The 19,694-nt window shown below is 45.3% G+C and overlaps 1 protein-coding gene across 38 annotated transcripts in view; it reads right to left on the reverse strand.

The window, feature by feature from the left end:
• Positions 1-19,694, reverse strand: part of LOC110260108 (uncharacterized) — a 139,709-nt gene that overhangs the window by 31,798 nt on the left and 88,217 nt on the right. For 35 of the 38 annotated variants that reach the window (XR_014840451.1, XR_014840454.1, XR_014840453.1 and 32 more), the window contains 7 exons: positions 14,028-14,098; positions 13,492-13,576; positions 10,311-10,442; positions 8,520-8,590; positions 7,635-7,722; positions 1,894-2,025; positions 103-173 (listed from right to left, as the gene is read on the reverse strand). Coding sequence is in view for 29 of the 38 variants with exons in the window: in XM_085017202.1 (XP_084873328.1) it covers positions 103-173; positions 1,894-2,025; positions 7,635-7,722; positions 8,520-8,590; positions 10,311-10,442; positions 13,492-13,576; positions 14,028-14,098 (650 nt within the window). In the remaining 9 variants the exon portion in view is untranslated. The remainder of the gene's footprint in view (positions 1-102; positions 174-1,893; positions 2,026-7,634; positions 7,723-8,519; positions 8,591-10,310; positions 10,443-13,491; positions 13,577-14,027; positions 14,099-19,694) is intronic. The other 3 variants (XM_085017209.1, XM_085017210.1, XM_085017214.1) reach the window with 1 other exon arrangement.

Here is a 19,694-nt window from a genome sequence, read left to right on the forward strand (position 1 = left end):
AGACAGAGAGAGACAGAGAGAGAGAGAGAGAGAGAGAGAGGATAAAAGAAAAATTGAGGAAATGAAGTTATGCTTTTATCTCAGATAAGACAAGGCACTTACTGTGCAGCCACTTGGAGCCTCTATTCCTCCTGCGGTGCTGGGCAGCCTTTCATGGGAGCCCGGGGTTTCTTCTAGGAGGACACAGATGGAAGGGTCATGATATTGGTGACGCTGCTCAGGAACTATTCAGGCAGCATTGTTGGGGAGTGGTGTGTGAACCCAGGGAGGGAGAGTAAGGATGAGGGTGATTTTGAAGCATGGGCACACATGCTGTTGGCTGACCACTCTGGTGGGATGAGGCTGGCCAAGGGGAGGTTCCTTGACATCATGAGAAGGGGAGCTTTAAGCTTCCTAGCCAAAGCCAACATACTCAATTCAATGTAGGCAATTTGAAAAGAGGTAAATTCCAAATTCATGTTCTGGGGAACCTCCCGCTGTGGCTCCGTGCGTTAAGGACCCGAAGCTGTCTCTGTGAGGAGGCAGGGTCGCTCCCTAGCTTCCCTCAGGGGCCTAAGGATCCAGGGTTGCTGCATGCTGTGGCGTAGTGTGCACATGTGGCCTGGATCCGGTGGTGCCATGGCTGGGGTACAGCTCTGGGTGAACCCCTCCCCTGGGAACTTCCATATGCCACAGGTGTGGCCACACACACATAACAAAACAAAAACAAGTCATGCCATGTTTCAAGGACAGAGTCCAATGACTCCTCCAGCCTATTTTAAATCCCGTGGCGACTCCCGCTACTTCTTGGAATGTTCCAAGACCATTTTTCATCTCCACACGGTCACATGCCCTGCTTCTGCTCAGCACAGTGTGATGGCACAGGTATAATATTTATCCTTTGCATAACTGTTAACTATACAGTTCCGTAGCCTTTTTGACTTCCACACGCTTTTCTACCCATCAACACTACCTACACCCACACCTTTGTCATCCTACCCGACATGACCCATCACAACTCACCTTCCCCTGGCCACCAGGCCTTGGTAATTCCTGCTTCTGCTATATGAACGTGCCTACACAAGTAGTATTACACGGTATCTGTCTTGCTGTGCACCTGCCTTATTTCACTCACCACAATAGCTTTTTGTAGTGTTCGGTCCACCCATACCCTAACGTATTTCGAGCTTTAACTCCACTCTGCGGCTAAAGAGTAGCTCACTCGGAGTTTCTTTGGCATTTCATTTTGCCAGTCCTCTCATTCATCACCACATTCATCAAGGCCTTTTGCATGATGCCCATCTTGGGACTCCTGGGAGAAACAGGCCAGGGAGCATTCGGGTACGGATTTCTCTGTGCTATAATGGTGAGAAATCACATTGCACATCTGTCAAAGGGCAGAGCTTATAAGAGCACCAAGTATGACTCCTAAGGCAAACTATTAGTGTTCTGCTAATTGGAATAAAGGTACCACCAGCATGTGATACACTGTCAATGGCTGGACCTGGAGCGGTGGGATTCGGGAACCGTCTGTGTCATCTGTTGGACTTCTTTGTCCACATAATCCAGGTCGAAACAATGTCTAATAATTTAAAGACACCTGGAAACACGGCTTCCCTGAGGGAGACACAGCAGCTAATGTCCAAAAGCCAGCCGTCATCGACACCCTGGCTAGAGATCATCTTCACCCTCCAACATCAACCGGCTGTTGAGATTTCAAAGTCGTTTTATTTCCACAGGTATATAAACACTACCACCTGACTAAGTATGTTTCAACTTGGACACACACGCACGCACGCACGCACGCATGCACGCACAAAGGATACCACAAAATACTTCCGAGTTCATTCGTATACAGGGGACCCTAAAGAAAAATTATTCTTGCATGCACCGAAGGAGAAAATCTCCACGTACCTGTCCCCGACCCATTAGCGGGGTGCACTCGCTGGTGGCGCCAGGAGCATAACTTTCTGATGCAGCCAGAGGTGGATCGTTGTGACGTCTGTCGATTGTTCCTTTGGATCCGGAAGCAGCATCCTATGCAATCTATCACAACAGGGAGGACTGCTGACATCTTGCTGTCAGAAGACCGTAGGGAAATTTGTACTCATTTATTCCATTTAATCTTTTGGTCCCCTGGCTCACCAGCTGCCCAGGAGTGCTGCCTGGATCAAGGTCAGACTTAGAAGGATCATGCAGCTTAAAACAACCAACAGACAGGATTTTTGAACAACCACCTTTGTTTAACTGAGACCTTCTAGAAACACAGCAAAGTAAGAGTGATCGTGCCTGATGGTCTGGTTCAAACACATTCAGAAGAATCATGAACCTGGGGAAAGGGTTGTAGATCCCTAAGGGCCTCGATGCCCTGTTCTACGAGGTGGAAATGGTATTCTAGAAGGCTGACTTTTAGTATGATGTTATGAGGACGACTTCATGAAGTACGGGTAACATTTTAGAAAAAGGAAGGACGGGTGCCTCGTCAATGCTCCGTATGCGTTCAGCCTTGAGTGATGGCAAGAGTAAGCTAGACAGTCAGTGGTGGCTGAAAACCAAAGGGGGTAAATGGATGCCTCAAGTCGGGAAGGGTGGAAGCTTATTCCCCAGCATCTTCATGGGAACGATGCTTCGCAGCTCATGGACAGTACCTATTTTCATCTCCTCTGATACTCAGTCCTGTTGAAGGTGAGGAAGTGCAAACAGGACCCACATGAGGGGTAACCAAGTGACAGTCCAAGCGTCACAACAATGACGGGTGATGAATCTGAGGCAGGTGGACCAGACATATTAATTAAGACAACGAACCCGGAAGTTATACGCATAACTCTAGAGATAGCTCAGAGGGGTAGAAATGAGAAGAAAAACACAAGAAGGAAAAATGCAGGAGACAAAGTGAGCGAGCCCATCTGAAGGAACAGCCACTCGGGGGAGCAATGTAAACTTACCTTAGGAACAGTGATTGAGATTGCCCATTCCTAAAGCATGAGCCGTGAAGTGAGAGCGTCACACTGGCCACCACGTACAAACCTCTCAGGCCACAGAGCGACAGCCTGACCATGAGGCAAGAAGTGCACAAGCACATTACCGTGGTGACGTGTCATCGTACCACTTTCAGAGGGAAGTCAACCCCTGCACAGGATGGGTCCAACGGCTGCCGGCAGAGAGCGTGTTTCCATGGACAAGCTTGGCTTTTCAGAGGAGCCTTGTCATTTCCGAAACGGAATCTCAGGCTCCCACAGAACCCTCTGACTAAGAAAATAATTTCCTATGAGAGAGAACGACCTGTCCCCCAGGAGGAGTTGAGAGTGAACCTTGCAGGGTGAAGAGGCCAAAAAGCCAGCATGTGCAGAATTTAAGGAAGAACTACCCCTCCATTTCTACTCTTCCTGAGTCACTAGACATTTGCCAATCAAACCATTTCAAAACGTGAGATTTAAGGTTATTGTAACCAGGGTGAATGTTTTCATGTTTCATGACGACTGCTATTCTGCAGTGTCCTATTCAAGTTTGCTGCTCACAAAAATTACTATTTTTGATGCACATTGCAAGTAAGTCTCCAATTTGTCACATGCTTGTATCTTACTACAGTTACTCGTACATACAACCTGAGGAAAGTTTTCTTCTTTTGCCAAAAAGAAAAAAAAAAAAAAGGAAGAAAGAAAAAGAAAAAGAGAAAATCAGTAATTATTTCTGTAATTTCTGGCTTTGAGAAAGAAAAGGAGGAAGAATATTGTGACCATTATTCACACCAAGGATTAACGGCGCCCTTAAGAAAAGTTCCTCCTACTTAGGAACGTGAGCACAGGGGTTTCAAGACAAATTTTTCTATTAAACCATTGTGACTATTTCTAGACATGCATGTCAAAGGGGGCAATCGGTTTTTCAGGAGGAGGATACAACTTTTCCCCTAGAAGTTACGTACGGCCAGAAGTGTCCCAGTCCAGTCATAAAAGGAGCAGAATGTTTTGTAAAGCACACATGGTAATTTATGTCTCAAGTAAAAATCTCAGAACATTTTGGATGGGATAGTGATGGTGCACCAACGATTCATCCATTTAAACAGATTAGACTTACGACGTGCCTATTTATCCAAGAAGGAACTGGTAGGTGTTTGCTGGCAAAGAGGGGCACATTCAATTTGCAACTAAAAGAAACTTGTCAATGTCCAATTATTGATTTCAGTAGTGGAGAATTAACTGAGTTCGGATGTAGATTCAACTTGCCATGTAGATTAGGCATTCCTTTGGCCAAGCCCTATGGTGGATTTGTTTTGTTTGGGGGTGGGGTGGGGGGGCGATCTTCCTCTAGTCAGATACTACAAATGTTTTGAAAAGCTGGTGACTATCGATACTAATGCATCAAGATAAATGATGTAAAAATGATGGGACAGGGCCAACTTGGAGAATATCACCGCTACATGCATTGTATCATGAACAGCCTAGCCAAATCCTGCTGCCTATAAAGAGCATTAGCCACCATGCTTATGGAGTGCACCTCTGTGTTCCCTCCTAATTGCATCCTATGTTGGAACCCCAACTTCCAGTGGGATGGTACCGGGAGGTGGGGCCTTTGGGAGGCAATTGGTTTATGAGTGTGGAGTCCCTCTAGGTGGACTAGAGCTCTCCCCTTTTCCTCTTTGTTCTTTTTTATTTTTTGTCAGGTGAGGAGGATGCATGAGAAAAATGACCCTGTGTAAACGCGAAAGAAGGAAGACAAAACAAGGAGAGGCGGTAGACAAGGGGATGGGCAAAGGCCCTGGAGTGCACACGGGTAGCTGCAGAGGGCCAAGGAACAGGAGGAAGGCTGCTCTCCCCAGGCTTGCAAGGAGACACCTCCCCCAGTGTTCACTCCAGGGGAGGGGATGGCCTTCCTCTTAGCCACTCAAGCAGGGGTCCAAGGAAGAACCCAAAGCATTAAACACCTGGGGACCAACCTGAGCCAGGAGCTGCAAGACCTCTGCGCCGAGAGCAATAAAACATGACTCAAGGAAATTAAGGAGGAGTCAAAGAAGGGCAGACATAGGCCACGCTCCTGGCTTGGAAAAAATGAATATCCTAAAAATGGCCGTTCTACGCAAAGCAATCTACAGATGCAATGGCATCCCTATCCGTGATCGTTTTCGCAGAACTAGAACAAAACCGTCCAAACATTTACACGGAACCTAAACAGGCCCGGAATGGCCAAGGCAATCCTGAGGAGCAAAAACCAAGCAGGAGGCACACCTCTCCCAGACTTCGGTCAATATTACAAAGCTACGGTAAGCAAGACAGTGTGGCAAAGGTACCAAAACCGACACACAGACCACTGGAACAGAAGACAGAACCCAGAAATAAACCCCAAACCGACGGTCAATTATTCTTCAACAAAGGGGGCAAGAATGTCAAGGGGGGAAAAGACAGTCTGTTCAGCGCGTGGTGCTGGGAAGCTGGACAGCCACATGAAAATCCAGGAAACTGGAAAACAACACCCTCAAACCGTGCACAAAAAGAAACTCAAAACGGCTTAAAGACTTAAACCTAAGACAAGACACCATCAACAGCAAACACAAACAACGACCCACTTGAAAAATGGGCAAGAGAACTGAATAGACAGTCACCCAAGGAAGATAGACAGATGGCCAACAGGCACACGAAAACATGCTCAACACCATGAATGATTAGAACAAGGCAAATCCAAGCTGCTAAGAAGTACCACCTCGCACCTGTCAGAAGGGCCATCATTAGTAAGGCTAGAAATTACAAATGCTGGAGAGGGTGTGCAGAAGAGGGTACCCTCCCACCCTGTTGGTAGGAATGTAACTTGGCACAGCCGCTATGGAAAGCACCATGCAGGGACCTCGGAAAACTAAATATAGAACTAGCATGTGGCCCAGAAATCCCACTCTTGGGCGCATGTGGGGACAAGACTTGCCTTGAACAAGATACAGGCACCCATGGACGTTGACGACAGCGCCGAGTGTCCAGTGCGGCACTCCTCACGCTAGCCAAGACGTGGAAACCACCTAAACGTCCACCGACAGATGAATGGGTTAACAAGAGGTGGGATATATACACAATGCGGTACTCCTCAGCCGTGAAAGGAAGGAATTAGTGCCATTTGCAGCAGAGTGGATGGAACTAGAGGCGCTCATCCTAAGCAAAGTCCCTCAGAAAGAGAAACACCAACCCCACATGATGTCACTTATATCTGGACTCTAAAACACAGCACAAATGATCCTTTCCACGGAACAGAAACTCAAGGACTTGCAGAAGAGACTTGTGCTTGCCAGTGGGGTCAGGGAGGAAGTGGGATGCACTGGGACTCTGGGCTTTAGGGATGCAAACAATTGCATCTGGACTGGCTATGCGATGAGAGCCCACTGGATCGCACAGGGATACAATATCCAGCCACTCACGAAGGAACGTGATAGAGGATAGTGGGAGAAAATGTAAGCATGTATATGGGTGTGTCTGTGTGCGTGTGTGCACGCGTGTGCGACAGGATCACTTTCCTGCACAGCAGAAATTAACAGAAAAATTTAAACCGAGTGTAAAGGAAAAAATTAAAATCATTTAAGAAAACTTAGAACTTTCCTGGAGGGGTAATTCTAGGAAAAGTATGCTAATGAAGGGATCTTAAACCCAAAACGTTGATCTTAAAAACCAAAAATAGAACACATGACAATACTGAAATCCAACCACTATCCATCACATGACAGTTTTTCTGCAGGCTTCATTTGGTGCATGGGCCTTGAGCAAAAAGGATGTCTGCCCTCCCAAGAGCCTTACAACAAGAGGGACTTACTTCATGGAGAGAAACACAGAGGGAGCACGGAGTCCTTCTCACCCAGATGGGCAGCGAGTTTGTACAATGGTGCCGCACACCAGGCTAAGGATGAGGGTGAACTGTGAGCTCTTACTTGCAAGGTCGCCTGGGTGTGTGCTACCTAGGGTGGTCAAGTGTGAGAATGACAGTGACACTGTCCAATACAAGCATACGCCTCGCCGATTCCCATCTGCTTTGGCCATGTTGAAGCAATGACCGCAGCACTGACAGGGACCTTTTAAAATGCACAGCATCGACAGGCCCTCTGGAGACCCTGGAATTCCCGGGCATAGACACGGAGCAGGGACCCTCCCCGCTCCGTGCTCCCCACGAACGACCAAGTCCTGGCTGGGGGAGAGGTGCAGGTCAGGGGTCCAGAGCGTCCCCATAGGGAACCCAGCCTGGGTCCCACTTTGGCTTTCCCATGTAGGAGGTCAAGAGCTTGGGCCAACTCTCTCTGCACCATCTCCACCTGAGCAACGGGAAAATTAAGCCAACGTGGGGACAGCAGTGGTGAGGGGCGAATGCATGCCTATAGGGGTGGTACGCAGAGGTGATGGGATGTTTCTTAAGGAACGTTGAGCGGTGTATTTTCTGTATAAATAGGAGAGAGCTCATGAGGAAACAGATACTTACACCACATGTGCTCACACATGGACCTCACTCCCTGTCCCTCGGAATGTGTCACAACCCAAGGAATCAACACAAGAGACTTGTGTCCAGGGCAGGTGCCACCAGGGCATCACTATGACTGGGAAAGAGCTGCCTGCTCCACATCCCAGACTACCCCCTTTCCAAAAGGAACCCAGGATCTGGCTGCTCTCCAACCAATGCCCGCAAGGAAGACCCACCTTCTTCTTCTTCACCCCGATTGTTTGTCACTGGAGTGGGGCGCTCCAAAGCCATGCCATTATTATTAGTTGCGTCATCGGCCGGCATCTAGTGCAAGAAAACAGTGTGAGAATCTAAGCTTCCTGGTCTCTATGGACATGAGAATTTTCATGGTCTTTCTGCCCAGCAAAACCCAAAAGGGAAACACTCCTCGAGTCCACGGTCCCAAAGAAAACACAGAGGTCATCCTGGACAAAGGCTTCAAATCTTCCTGTAGGAATTCTTATGTGTACTTTGACCCAAACCCACCAAATTCTCTTGCAAGGAGGGCAATTCTCTGCTGGTAACATTGCTCTCAGCCGCACTTCCAGTTTCTAGAGGCTGCTGTCAATTTTTCAATCAGTCATGCATTGGGAGAGACATTCTGTCAACACTCGTCCAACCCAGGAAAAATGTAGGTCTCCACTGATTTGAACAGTGTAGACTTGCATAGTTGAAACTGACAGACAAAAGGAGGAAATTGGAGTTCCCGTTGTGGCACGGCGGAACCAAAACTGACTAGAAAGCATGAGGCTGCAGGTTTGATCCCTGGACTCGCTCAGTGGGTTAAGGATCTGGTGTTGCCATGCGCTGTGCTGTAGGTCACCGACTCGGCTCACATCGTGACTTGCTGTGGCTGTGGTATATGCCGGCAGCTGTAGTTCTGATTAGACCCCTAGCCTGGGAAACTCCATGTGCAGCAGGTGCAGCCATTAAAAACCAAAACCAAAACCAAAACCAGAGAGAGAGAGGGAGACAGAGAGAGACAGAGAGAGACAGAGAGAGAGAGAGAGAGAGAGAGAGGATAAAAGAAAAATTGAGGAAATGAAGTTATGCTTTTATCTCAGATAAGACAAGGCACTTACTGTGCAGCCACTTGGAGCCTCTATTCCTCCTGCGGTGCTGGGCAGCCTTTCATGGGAGCCCGGGGTTTCTTCTAGGAGGACACAGATGGAAGGGTCATGATATTGGTGACGCTGCTCAGGAACTATTCAGGCAGCATTGTTGGGGAGTGGTGTGTGAACCCAGGGAGGGAGAGTAAGGATGAGGGTGATTTTGAAGCATGGGCACACATGCTGTTGGCTGACCACTCTGGTGGGATGAGGCTGGCCAAGGGGAGGTTCCTTGACATCATGAGAAGGGGAGCTTTAAGCTTCCTAGCCAAAGCCAACATACTCAATTCAATGTAGGCAATTTGAAAAGAGGTAAATTCCAAATTCATGTTCTGGGGAACCTCCCGCTGTGGCTCCGTGCGTTAAGGACCCGAAGCTGTCTCTGTGAGGAGGCAGGGTCGCTCCCTAGCTTCCCTCAGGGGCCTAAGGATCCAGGGTTGCTGCATGCTGTGGCGTAGTGTGCACATGTGGCCTGGATCCGGTGGTGCCATGGCTGGGGTACAGCTCTGGGTGAACCCCTCCCCTGGGAACTTCCATATGCCACAGGTGTGGCCACACACACATAACAAAACAAAAACAAGTCATGCCATGTTTCAAGGACAGAGTCCAATGACTCCTCCAGCCTATTTTAAATCCCGTGGCGACTCCCGCTACTTCTTGGAATGTTCCAAGACCATTTTTCATCTCCACACGGTCACATGCCCTGCTTCTGCTCAGCACAGTGTGATGGCACAGGTATAATATTTATCCTTTGCATAACTGTTAACTATACAGTTCCGTAGCCTTTTTGACTTCCACACGCTTTTCTACCCATCAACACTACCTACACCCACACCTTTGTCATCCTACCCGACATGACCCATCACAACTCACCTTCCCCTGGCCACCAGGCCTTGGTAATTCCTGCTTCTGCTATATGAACGTGCCTACACAAGTAGTATTACACGGTATCTGTCTTGCTGTGCACCTGCCTTATTTCACTCACCACAATAGCTTTTTGTAGTGTTCGGTCCACCCATACCCTAACGTATTTCGAGCTTTAACTCCACTCTGCGGCTAAAGAGTAGCTCACTCGGAGTTTCTTTGGCATTTCATTTTGCCAGTCCTCTCATTCATCACCACATTCATCAAGGCCTTTTGCATGATGCCCATCTTGGGACTCCTGGGAGAAACAGGCCAGGGAGCATTCGGGTACGGATTTCTCTGTGCTATAATGGTGAGAAATCACATTGCACATCTGTCAAAGGGCAGAGCTTATAAGAGCACCAAGTATGACTCCTAAGGCAAACTATTAGTGTTCTGCTAATTGGAATAAAGGTACCACCAGCATGTGATACACTGTCAATGGCTGGACCTGGAGCGGTGGGATTCGGGAACCGTCTGTGTCATCTGTTGGACTTCTTTGTCCACATAATCCAGGTCGAAACAATGTCTAATAATTTAAAGACACCTGGAAACACGGCTTCCCTGAGGGAGACACAGCAGCTAATGTCCAAAAGCCAGCCGTCATCGACACCCTGGCTAGAGATCATCTTCACCCTCCAACATCAACCGGCTGTTGAGATTTCAAAGTCGTTTTATTTCCACAGGTATATAAACACTACCACCTGACTAAGTATGTTTCAACTTGGACACACACGCACGCACGCACGCACGCATGCACGCACAAAGGATACCACAAAATACTTCCGAGTTCATTCGTATACAGGGGACCCTAAAGAAAAATTATTCTTGCATGCACCGAAGGAGAAAATCTCCACGTACCTGTCCCCGACCCATTAGCGGGGTGCACTCGCTGGTGGCGCCAGGAGCATAACTTTCTGATGCAGCCAGAGGTGGATCGTTGTGACGTCTGTCGATTGTTCCTTTGGATCCGGAAGCAGCATCCTATGCAATCTATCACAACAGGGAGGACTGCTGACATCTTGCTGTCAGAAGACCGTAGGGAAATTTGTACTCATTTATTCCATTTAATCTTTTGGTCCCCTGGCTCACCAGCTGCCCAGGAGTGCTGCCTGGATCAAGGTCAGACTTAGAAGGATCATGCAGCTTAAAACAACCAACAGACAGGATTTTTGAACAACCACCTTTGTTTAACTGAGACCTTCTAGAAACACAGCAAAGTAAGAGTGATCGTGCCTGATGGTCTGGTTCAAACACATTCAGAAGAATCATGAACCTGGGGAAAGGGTTGTAGATCCCTAAGGGCCTCGATGCCCTGTTCTACGAGGTGGAAATGGTATTCTAGAAGGCTGACTTTTAGTATGATGTTATGAGGACGACTTCATGAAGTACGGGTAACATTTTAGAAAAAGGAAGGACGGGTGCCTCGTCAATGCTCCGTATGCGTTCAGCCTTGAGTGATGGCAAGAGTAAGCTAGACAGTCAGTGGTGGCTGAAAACCAAAGGGGGTAAATGGATGCCTCAAGTCGGGAAGGGTGGAAGCTTATTCCCCAGCATCTTCATGGGAACGATGCTTCGCAGCTCATGGACAGTACCTATTTTCATCTCCTCTGATACTCAGTCCTGTTGAAGGTGAGGAAGTGCAAACAGGACCCACATGAGGGGTAACCAAGTGACAGTCCAAGCGTCACAACAATGACGGGTGATGAATCTGAGGCAGGTGGACCAGACATATTAATTAAGACAACGAACCCGGAAGTTATACGCATAACTCTAGAGATAGCTCAGAGGGGTAGAAATGAGAAGAAAAACACAAGAAGGAAAAATGCAGGAGACAAAGTGAGCGAGCCCATCTGAAGGAACAGCCACTCGGGGGAGCAATGTAAACTTACCTTAGGAACAGTGATTGAGATTGCCCATTCCTAAAGCATGAGCCGTGAAGTGAGAGCGTCACACTGGCCACCACGTACAAACCTCTCAGGCCACAGAGCGACAGCCTGACCATGAGGCAAGAAGTGCACAAGCACATTACCGTGGTGACGTGTCATCGTACCACTTTCAGAGGGAAGTCAACCCCTGCACAGGATGGGTCCAACGGCTGCCGGCAGAGAGCGTGTTTCCATGGACAAGCTTGGCTTTTCAGAGGAGCCTTGTCATTTCCGAAACGGAATCTCAGGCTCCCACAGAACCCTCTGACTAAGAAAATAATTTCCTATGAGAGAGAACGACCTGTCCCCCAGGAGGAGTTGAGAGTGAACCTTGCAGGGTGAAGAGGCCAAAAAGCCAGCATGTGCAGAATTTAAGGAAGAACTACCCCTCCATTTCTACTCTTCCTGAGTCACTAGACATTTGCCAATCAAACCATTTCAAAACGTGAGATTTAAGGTTATTGTAACCAGGGTGAATGTTTTCATGTTTCATGACGACTGCTATTCTGCAGTGTCCTATTCAAGTTTGCTGCTCACAAAAATTACTATTTTTGATGCACATTGCAAGTAAGTCTCCAATTTGTCACATGCTTGTATCTTACTACAGTTACTCGTACATACAACCTGAGGAAAGTGTTCTAGCTAAGAGGAACCTAATCAATGGGAAAAGACCCCCAAAGCCAGCCCTGTTTCAAGCATAGATACCCAGACACGTTCTGCTGGTCTGAAGTTTCTGCTAAATAGACACTGTCTTCTTGACTTCCTCCCAGATCATCTGCTCCCAAAAAGCCACATTGTACTGACTGTATTTATCATCTCTTCCGTAAGTCTTTGCACTTAATTACTGTTTAAACTTTCATAGAGGGTTGACTTCTATTCTAGGAAAAGTATGCTAATAAATGTATTCCCACACTCTCCTAAAGAAAATCAAATACGGAATATGTAACATTACCAAAATCCTGCCGGTAAAGATGGTCACTATCAATCACACCACTATTTTTCTCCCAGTATTCATTGTCTACAAAATGTGTGCAGGTGCCTGAATGAAATGCTGTCCGACTTCACAGTGTGGGACAGTATATCTCGGAGAGAAACAGAGAGTGATCAGCACTGACTGCTCACCCAGCTGTGCAGGAGGTTTGTGCAACCGTGCTGGACACGAGGCTACAAATGAGATGATGAGGTTTCACTCTAAGCTTTTATTTGCAGCATCCCCTGGGTGTGTGCTATGTAGGGTTATCAATTGTAAGCCCTAAAGTGAATATATACAGATGTATGTATATACATATACATATATATGTGTATATATGTATATAGGGTTATATATATGTATATGTATATATATATGTCTATATGTATATGTATATAGGGTTGTCAATTGTAAGCCTTAAAGTGACTATATATGTGTGTGTGTATATATATGTATCTGTATATATATACATATCCCTGAATTCTCTGCTGTTTTGGCCATGTTTAAGAAATGACACCAGCACTGAGAGTTCATATTATAAGGATGGGCATGGTCTAGAGGAGCTGTGGAGCTATGTAGATGCTGCTAGGCCCAGGCATGGATGTCAAGCAGGACCCTCACCCTCTTGTTCCATGACTGATCATTCCCTGTTGAGTGATAAATGCAGGTCGGGGGTCCAGAGCATACCCATGGGATTATGGCATGGTTCCCACTTTGGCTTTTCCACATAGGTCAGGAGCTTGGGCCATCTGACTCTGCACCATCTCCCCCTGAGCAACCGGAATATTAAGCCCACTTGGGAACAGCGGTGGCAAAGGGAGAAGGAATGAATGCAGAGCAGCTGAGCAGAGGGGGTGGTATTTGTCTTCCATGAAGTTGCCAGGCCTATTTGTGGTGGAAACAGACAATAGGTCCTGAGGAAACATATACTCACACCACATGTGCTCACATATGGACCTTGCTTCCCATGTCTCATATCTTACCACAAAGCACAATCTACAGGATAGACTTGCATCCAGGGCATGTACGACTTGGGCATCACTATGACTGGGAAAGAGCTACATGCTCTACACCCCCAATCCTCTTTTCAAAAGGAACCCTGGGTCTGGCTGCTCTCCAACCAATGCCAGCAAGGAAGACCCACCTTCTTCTTCATCCTGATTGTTCGTCACTGGAGTGATAATTTCTGTATAAGTATCATTTTCATCAGTTACCTCATCTACAAGGACCTAGAGAAAAGGAGACATGGTGAGAATCTAAGCTTCCTGTGCTCTATCAACACAAGGTTTTTCATTGTCTGTCCACACAAAACCAAATGGGAAATTGTCCCTGAGCCCATGTTCCCAAGGAATCTAAAGAGGTTGTCTGTGAGAAATGCTTCAACTTTTCCCGGAAGATCTCTCGATTTTGACCAAAAATTACAAAACCCTATTGTTATTAGGCCTATTCTCTGAGAAAATGCTCCCAACCAAAAACACATGTTGTAACAGATGCTGTCATTTTTAAAATGTCCATCTGAATCATCCATTTGGACAGACACACAATTAAGAGTCATCCAAGCCAGGAAAACTGTATATATCCACTGCTCAAAACACTGTAGACTTTTGTATTTGAATTAGTTTGAAAAGCAGGAAATGAAGCTATGTTTTTTTTTTAATCAGATAAATAAACATCACTTACCATGGTGGCAGAAGGAGCGGCCACGACTGACCTGAGGCTGGACCACTCCTCCCCCAGGTCCTCAGGATCTTCTAGGAGGACACAGAATAAAGGTCATGGTTATTGTTGATGCTGGTCAGGAATTATTCAAGCAGTGATGTTGAAGGTAGTGTGTAAAAGCAAGGTGGGTGAGTAAGGATGTGGGTGACAAATAAGCATGGGCCCTCATGCTATTAGCCGACCTCTTTGGTGGACTGAGGATGGCAAAGGAGAGGTCCACTGAAAAACGGAGGAAGGGAGCCTTAAGCTTGCTAGCTAAAGCCAACCTCATCAATACAACTTAGGGAATTTGAAAAAAGGGTGAATTAAAAATTCATGCTTTGGGGAGTTCCTGCTGTGAGTGGCTCAGCAGGTGAAAGAATCCAGTGTTGTCTCTCTGAGGATGCAAGTTCAACACCAAGCCTCCCCCAGAGGGTTAAGGATACAGCTTTACTGCATGATGCAGTAAAGTGTGCAGATGTGGCTTGGATCTGGTGTTGCCATGGCTGGGGTACAGCTCTGAGTCAATCCCTAGCCCAGGAACTTCCATATGCCACAGGTGTGGCCATAAAAACATAACAAAACAAAAAGAAGTCATGCTATGTTTCAAGGACAGAGTCCAATGACTCCTCCAGCCCATTTTAAATCCCATGGCGATTCCTGCTACTGCTTGAAATGTTATGAGACCATTTTATCTCCCACATATTCACATGCCTTGCTTCTGCTCAGCATCTCTTCTGCTTGATGATTTTTTACTTCCTTCAGTGTGATGACACAGATATAGTATGTACCCTTTGCATAATTTTAAAGTAAACAGTTCCATAGCATTTTTTACTCCCACACTGATTGGAACCCATCAATGCTAGCTATACCCACATCTTTGTCATCATAATCAACATGACCTCTATACACATTAGGTCACAATTCACCTTCCCCTTGCCACCAGGCCTTGGCAATTTCTACTTCTACTATATGAATTTGCCTATACAATTAGTATTACATGATATTTGTCTTGTGCACCTGCCTTACTTCTCTCACGACAATAGATTTTTGTATTATTTGGTCCACCTATACTCTAGCATATTTCAAGCTTTAACTCCACTCTGTGGCTGAAGACTATTCCATTTTGTGTTATACTTCCCATTTCATTTTTCCAGTATTCCCATTCATCATCACATTATTCACACCCTTTGGTTACTGCCCATCTTTTGACTCTTGGGAGAAATATGCCAGGGAGCATTAGGGTATAGATTTCTCTGTGGTATAATGGTGACAGGTAAAGGTGTGCATTTGTCAAACAGCAGAGCTTATAAGAGCACCAAGTATGAATCTTAAAGCAAACTACAGACTTTCCATCAATAAAAATGTATCCACATTGTCTCACTAATTGTAATAAAGGTACCAAAAGCATGTTATATGTTATCCATGGCTGAACCTGGAGTGATGGGATTCAAGAACTGTCTGTGTCATCTCTTTGACTTCTTTGTTGATATAACCCAGTTCTAAACAATGTCCAATAATTGAAAGAAATCTGGAAACATGGTTTCACTAATGGAGGCCTATCAGCTAATGTCCAAAAACCAGCTAATATCTATACCCTAGACAGAGACCATCTTCCCTCTTAAACTTCAACCAGCCATTGAGATTTCCATGTATTTTTATTTCCATAGCTATAACATGACCACTGACTAAATATCTTTCAATTTGGAATCACAGGAAAAAAAAGGGACATCACATAATATGTAATGGTTCTTCCTTATATAGAGGACACTAAAGTAAAATTATTCTTTCAAGAACTGAATGAAAAATTCTCCACAGTACATTCATCAGACTCATGTGGAGTGTGAACCATCTGTTTGTGGTGACAGCAACATAAGTTTTTCACACAGCCATAGGTAGATTTTTGTGACCTCAGAGCCCAGCTACTTCTAATCTGGAAGCAGGATCCCACAAAATGCATTACCACAGAGAGAACTGTTAACAACTTGCTGTCAGAAAATCATAGGGAAATTAGTACGCATTTATTCCATTTAATCTTTCAGTCCCCAGGCTCGCTAGCTGCCCAGGAGAGCTGCCCGGATCAGAACATAGAAAATTGAGCAGTTTAAAACAACTAATAGACAGGTTTTATGAAACAAATAACTTTAACTAAGAGGTTCTAGAAACACAGAAAAGCACAGTGATTGTGCCTAATGGTCTGGTTCAAACATATTTAGAAGAATCATGAACCTGGGAAAGGGTTGTAGATCCCTAAGTACCTCAATGCCCTGTTCTAAGATATAGAAATTATAATCTGGCCAACTTTTAGTATTATGTTATGAGGATGACTTCAGGATGTATGGGTAACAGTTTAGAAAAAGGACAGATGGGTGCTTCATCAGTGCTCAGTATGTGTTCAGCCTTGAGTGATGGCAAGAATAAGCTATACATTCAGTGGTTGTTGAAGCCAAAGAGGATAAGTGGATGCTCCAAGTCAGGAAGGGTGGAAGCTTACTCTCCAGCATCTTCATGGGACCGATGCTTCCCAGCTCATGGACAGTATCTATTTTCATCTTCTCTGATACCCAGTCCAGTTGTATGGGAGGAAGTGCAAACAGGGGCTATAACCCATAGAGTACAGTGGGGGGCACTGACATGTAGAGTGATGAAGTGACTTTCCAAGAGTCACAACAATGTTGAATAAAAGATATGTGGCAGGAATGGAGCTGGTTGCTGGAGGACAGAAATCCCTGCCCAGGGTTCTGAGATCATGTCCTGGACACCTGAATCAGTAGCTCCCTTCAATCACAATCCCTCCTGCCCCATGGTTTCTGTAGGTTAGTTCTGATGTCCCGGAGGAATTGCCTGAGCTTAGAGAAGAGCCCACACCCTCACTCCACCTTTGATTCCATCTTTCACCTAGTGAACCACAATATAAATATTTCTTCCAAACAAAGCCCTTCTGAAGGTCTGAAGGACCTGGGGATTCTAATTGCTCTTGTTCTCCCCGAATCTTCTTCCTGTCAGCTGTCTTTGTCCAGAGGAGCTTCCCAATGACCACTTGACCCAGAGCTCCAAACATTCAAAACCAAACTCCACATGATGGCTCTGCCAAGAACCAGCTTCCTTTCATTGGACCAACCCTGGAGGCTGAGTCAAGAGTAAGTCTGAGGTGCTCAGGGTCTCCCTGAGAGTTGATCTGAGTATCCATCTGGGCAGCCTGGACAAAGGGCTGGCTAAGGATGGGCAGGGCTCAGGTCCTCACCAAAATTCTGCTCTATCAACTCCTCATCCATCTCTAGACCCTTGTAGAGGAAATAAAGTGTCCCACATCAATTTGAAAGCCACGTCCATGCCCAAGAGGCTTGAAATGCCTCGCAGATTGCTCCTTGAGGATCTCCAGACTGACCCTCCTTCCATCACTGACCAAATGTTCACTCCACTCAGCGATCGCACTCTTCCTTCTCATCAAACACCCTGGCAACACCCAAAGAGCCCGTGATCCTGTCCAAATCAACCCATGGGAATCCTGCCAGTAAATCCCAGTTTCCTTGCTTTATAACACTCTCTGTATGTAGACCCCCCCAATGTTTGGTTTCAGATTTTGACAGCTACATTCAGAAGAGCTGAGTTGTAATCCCTGTTCCTCCTGGAATATCCATTCCTGGGGAGGCACCCTGTTTTACCTGCTTCAGTGGAAGCAGTGTGGGTGCATTCCCTTTGTCTTTTCTCTGGTTGAGTGTGTACAAAATTGGCATTAGGAAATAATATGGTTCTCTACATTCAGGGAAACATTTCAGGCTGGTGTATCAGACATAGGAATTAATACAACAAAACTGGAAGTTACACTTATAACTCTATAGATAGTTTAGACTGATAGAAAAGAGAAAAAAAATAAAAGATGAGGAAAATGAGCAAAATTAGCAAGCCCATTTGAAGGAACACACATTAGAGGATCCATGTAAACTTACCTATGGGACAGCGATTGAAAATTCCTTCTCCTAAATTCTGAAATCTAAGTCAGAGATTCACAGTTGCGGGCAGACAGCAAATGCTAAGTCCACAGAGTGAGAGTCTGACCATGAGGCACGAAGTGCATAATCACATTACCATGGTGATGTGTCATAATAGAACTTTCAGAGGCAAGTCAACCCTGCCCAGGATGGGTCTAGGGGCAGCTACCAGAAAGTATGTTTCCAAGGACAAGTTTGGCTTTTCAGAGGAAACATTTTATTTCCAAAATTGAATCTCAGGCTCCCACATAACTCTCTGATTAAGAAAATAAATTTCTATGAGAGAGAATGACCTGTCCCACAGGAGGAGTTGAGAGTGAACCTTGCAGGGTGAAGAGGCAAAAAGCCAGCATGTGGAGAATTTAAAGAAGTCCCATTACTATTTAACTTATCATACCCCTCCATTTCTTCTCTTCCTGAGTCACTGGACATTGACAGATAAAACCATTTCAAAATGTGAGATTTAAGCTTATTATAACCAAAGTTAATGTTTTCATGTTTCATCTCAACTGCTATTCTGCAGCATCCTATCAATACACATTTTCTCCTCACAAAAACTTATAATTTTGGTGTGTATTGCAAGTAATTTTCCAATTTATCACATTTTTTTCATTTACTACAGTTACTTGTACTTATATAATGAGAAAATTCTTTTCATTTGCCAAAAAAAAATCCAGTAAATATTTTTGTAATTTATGGCTTTGAGAAAGAAAAGGAGGAAGAACACTGTGACCATTATTCATACTAAGGGTTAAATACACCTTTAAGAAAAGATTTTACTTAAAAAAAAAAAAAATGAAGTTCCCGTCGTGGCGCAGTGGTTAACGAATACCACTGGGAACCATGAGTTTGCAGGTTCGGTCCCTGCCCTTGCTCAGTGGGTTAACGATCTGACGTTGCCATGAGCTGTGGTGTAGGTTGCAGACGCGGCTCAGATCCCGAGTTGCTGTGGCACTGGCATAGGCCGGTGGCTACAGCTCCAATTGGACCCCTAGCCTGGGAACCTCCATATGCCGCAGGAGCGGCCCAAGAAATAGCAAAAAGACAAAAAAAGAAAAAAAAAAAAAAGCTTTTACTAATTAGGAAAATAAGCAGAGGTGTTGCAAGACAAATTTTTCTGTTAAGCAATTGTATTTCTAAAGATGCATGTCAAAGGAGACCAATCAATTTTTAGGAAGAGGATACGATGTTTCCCCCAGAAGTTATGTACAGCCAGAAATATCCCAGTCCATTCATAAAAGGTGTTGTAAAGCACATGTGGTTATTTACGTCTCAAATAAAAATCTCAGAACATTTTGGATGTGATAATGATGGGGCACCAATAATTCATCCATTTAAACAGATTAGGTTGCCAATGTGCCTCTTTATCCAATAATGAACTTGTAGGTGTTTGCTGGGAAAGAGGGCCATACTCAGTAAATGTTAGTTAACACACATTAAATGAGTTTGTGATTAAAAGAAATCTGTAAATGTCCTATTATTGATTTTAGCAGTGGAGAATTAACTGAGTTTTGATATAGATTCAAATGCCTACCTGATTTGCATTTCTTTGACCCAGAGATATTTTTTCTTTTGAAAAATCCTCCTTTCTTTGATGCAACAACTCTTTTTATACTTGGTGACTATTTATGATGATGAATAAAGGTAAAGGATGTAA

The sequence above is a fragment of the Sus scrofa genome, chromosome 3, assembly GCF_054392235.1.
Source record: "Sus scrofa isolate SSC_HxYL_T2T_F1_AM1 chromosome 3, Sscrofa_HxYL_maternal_Yorkshire_Landrace_v2.0, whole genome shotgun sequence".
NCBI lineage: Eukaryota > Metazoa > Chordata > Mammalia > Artiodactyla > Suidae > Sus > Sus scrofa.